This window comes from Sinocyclocheilus anshuiensis, unplaced genomic scaffold (assembly GCF_001515605.1).
Source record: "Sinocyclocheilus anshuiensis isolate Anshui unplaced genomic scaffold, SAMN03320099.WGS_v1.1 scaffold5430, whole genome shotgun sequence".
Lineage (NCBI taxonomy): Eukaryota > Metazoa > Chordata > Actinopteri > Cypriniformes > Cyprinidae > Sinocyclocheilus > Sinocyclocheilus anshuiensis.
In genome coordinates this window covers 17310-21159 of record NW_015551272.1, presented here as the reverse complement: position 1 = coordinate 21159, position 3850 = coordinate 17310, and the positions used below count along the sequence as shown (strand labels likewise).

Here is a 3850-nt window from a genome sequence, read left to right as displayed (position 1 = left end):
GCATCTGCACTATGCTGCTAAGACTCTTTTGGATCTAATGTAATTATTTCCCGCATCCAAGTTCTAGGTTATATAATATGCAAAAGTCTGGTGCAATAGTCTGAACATTAATCTCTTAATTTTACAATAAGTAGTGAAATTTACCCAAAATAAAGGCTTAAACATCTAAAAAACGCACATTTAAGGGGCTCCTCTTTTGGTGAAAGTTTTTAGACAACTTTCAAAATGGCCGCCAGACAGTGTGAACATACGGAGACCCATATCTCCGTGTGCAATGATCTGATTGACTTGAAATTATAGGAGGTATACAGGGAGTCCGTGTCTGCATCATCAGAGAGAATTGCAGTAAGTTAGCAGAATACAGAATACAAGGTAGCGCTGAGGCTTACTCTGTCTCTTTGTGAGAGACTTCAGAACAAATGAGCATAACAGCACACATAAACTCAAAAGAAACACACTGAGGTAAAAATTCTAAATGTTTAGTTTATTCATAACATGATATAGTTAAGTAACACCATGACAAGTGAGTGAGCTATTGCTCAATATTCTCACGATGCAAAAAAACATTCAAAACACCTACAGAGTGCACCCATTACGTGAAGTCTAATGCGCGTGCGCATTTAGAGTGCGCTCTTTCACTGCATGATTCAGTCTATTCAAATACATTCAGAATGATCACAAATCCGAGACATGGGGGCAGAAAATGTGTATATTTATACCACTTAATATCACTTCAGCCTTTTTTTTCTCCAAAAATTACCATATACAAATGTGATATTGATTTTTTACAACAGTTCAGTAAACTAGAAGTTTTATTAAGAGACTTAAGTCTTAGACACCCATATTGCCTGTTTTTGCTCTATTTCACCAACAAAAATAATTCCAAACAAAGCGACGGCGCTGTTTTGCGTCTTTGAGCAACATGACATTTTGTTCCTGAATGAATCAACCATTTAAAATGATTCGGTTCAATCGCAGTGACTCACTTATTAACAGTGACTTGCTGCCACCTACTGGCGGTTTTAATTTCACATTTAAAGTATCTTTTTATTTTTTAAATCATTTCAAATATCAGTATTCAACATTTTATGTTTAATATATTAAAACATGATTTATGCATTTGTAACTGCAGGTTAAATGCATTCATGTTCTGCATTACACATAATGCAGATGTAAATGTAAATACTTCTAAATGCTACTTCAGGTGCAGTTTACGTCTGGATTGAAAAGATGAATTTTGTTGATACTGATTTCATTTGCTTGGTAACAGCCCAAATGTCTTATTATTCTAATTCACTGATTAAATGTAAGAATTTGACTCAAAAGATAATGCACACTAAATACACACCAATAAAATGTCTTTATAAAGGCAAAATGCCTATAAAAGGTAAAAATCTATTTAAACTTACTGGAAAGGATTAATTTCTATCAGGAGTCAGCGGTCCACGGAAGTCCTTAAGATACCAGCATGATAACACACTCAATCAGTTGAATGAATGACTCAATGACTCAATGACTTACCGCCACTTACTGGTAGTTCAGCTGAGAAGTTTGTTGAAAAGTATGCATTTTTCCCCTCAACATTTCTTATTTGTATATTCATAAATGCATTTAAAACATTAATCTCATAACATTATTTATTGCAGTTGTTATTATTGTTATTTGCAGTGTAAATTATTTAATCTGACTGGTAGCACCCCTATAGTGTATATTGAATTTATTGATAAATTGATTATAATCTGATCTCAAAAATGGAAGTGTGCTTAATGGGTACGTGAGCTTAATAGGTACGTTTACTCTATAACATAGGCTGATAATTTTTATAGATTGAAGCAAAAGTGCTTCAGCCAGGATAAAGAATATCAAAAGAGCAGAAAACAGAAAAAAGGGTGAGCAACAACAAAAACATGTTGCTGTAGACAGGCTCATTCTCTGACAGCAGGAGGCGCTTTAGAGCAAAGACTATACTGTTTAGTATACGGATCGTTATATTTATACTGATCGTTTTCTTTGTTCACACACAGACACTGTCTACACCGGATGCGACAGCTGTACAGAGATACCCATTTTAAATACATTTAGTATCAGAGCTACTGCAAGCGATTTTCAGTGCTGTAAATCCATTTATCCTTTATTGAAACTTCCGCATCGTCTTGGAGAGCGCAGGTCACGGTCGCTTAGCAACGGCAGACACCACGAAAGCGCAAGCTCCCGAGCGCTTTGGAAAGAAGGAGAAAGCAGCGCGACTGGCGTTTTCCACGCGTTTTTAGGCGCGACGTGAACGGCCCCAAAGTCTGTGTACACTGGATGCGACAAAGCAACCTTTGCAAATCATTTGAACTTTGTGTCAGTACGTCATAAATAGAACGGAGATACTATTGATAGAACGCGGCATCAGTTTACTGTCGGGGATTTGTCGTGTCGCGCCGCATCCAGTGTAGTCAGTCACACAGCATCACTGATTACAATGGGTTCTATAGTATTTTGTCGCGTCGCACCGTGTCCGGTGTAGACACGGTGAGAGCCACGCAGATGCACGTGAACTCTGAATTCCGTTCACTTCCGCTACTATTTGTGCCTGAAATGACACATGGCCGAATTTGTCAAAATGCATGTCTCTGCAAGTATCCTTGTAAAAACAGTTGCTTATGGCTTAGGTGAAGGTAAACAATTGAGAAAGAAAGAGGATAACAATATATTCACAGCAGTTTAATGTCCCTGTTGCTTTCTGTGTCATGGTAATCAAACAACAAAACACACAGAACAATCACTTTTGTAGCTTAAACAAAGATTTATTATGTTTAATTTGTACAGTGAAGACTATGCTGTGTTGTTTTACATTTGATTATTCAACCTGTGTACCTGAATACTGTTAGACTTGCCTTAAAAATACAAAGCACTGTTTATTTCATTTGTATCTTTGTTCTGTTATATTTATCTATGCTTGTAATTTGTTTATTTCCTATGCTGATTTACTCACCTACAAAATCACCCCAATCATTGATTTTATTTCTCCAAATAGAGCTATTCAAGTCATCTGGTGTTTTTTTTTTTCCTTCATATTGCAATATATATTGCAGAAAATAAATATATCGCAATGTGAGTTTTTTCCAATATCGTGCAGCCCTAGTATGAATAATAAAATGAAATATTACGTAAAGCACAACTTTGCCTTTTTTGTTAAAGACCAGGTCATATAATATTTTATAGTGTGCTAATATTGTGTTGGAGTCCTCTACAACAGGTTTAAATGCATCTAAGGTCAGAAAACATTGCCATTTTCTCAGAATATACATTTAAAATTAGAGTCATTTGGCAATGATAAGGTCAGAAAATATTGTAATTTTCTCAGAATATACATTTAATATTAGAGTCATTTGTCAATGATTTCGAAACGATTCGTTCCAAGCAAGTTCAGAGCAAACCCCTCCCTTCCATAAGCCTACTCTGCTCTGATTGGTCAGCTGGCCAAGCCTGTTGTGATTGGCACAGAGAGGAGTCCTTGAGCAAGTTAGCAAGTGCTACCATTGACAAAGCACCTTTACATAAAACAATAATATAGTGCTCCAATCCTTTCTTAAAATAATGACATAAAATACAAAAACACTTATGCAAGCAAATCGGGTCCACAGCTAAAGTTTAGCTGCTAAACTGTAAACACTTAAAACAATAATGGTGGATACGTTAGCCGAGTGCTAACGTAACTAACTGATGAAACGATACAGTTTGTAAACCAAAATATGTCTACTGTAATGTTTGAAGAACGACAGACAAAAGACGCTCTGTCTTAACTTTTAATCAGAACGCAGAACAGCTGTATCACAGGCGCACCAGCCTAACTAACTCGCTC

General features: G+C 36.2%; 1 protein-coding gene across 1 annotated transcript in view; it reads left to right on the top strand.

Moving 5' to 3' along the window:
* Positions 1–516: 516 nt before the first annotated feature.
* LOC107663456 (zinc finger protein 501-like) overlaps positions 517–3850 on the top strand; it is a 10054-nt gene continuing 6720 nt past the window's right edge. The window contains exon 1 of the mRNA XM_016453701.1: positions 517–523. Within this exon, the coding sequence (XP_016309187.1) occupies positions 517–523 (7 nt within the window). The remainder of the gene's footprint in view (positions 524–3850) is intronic.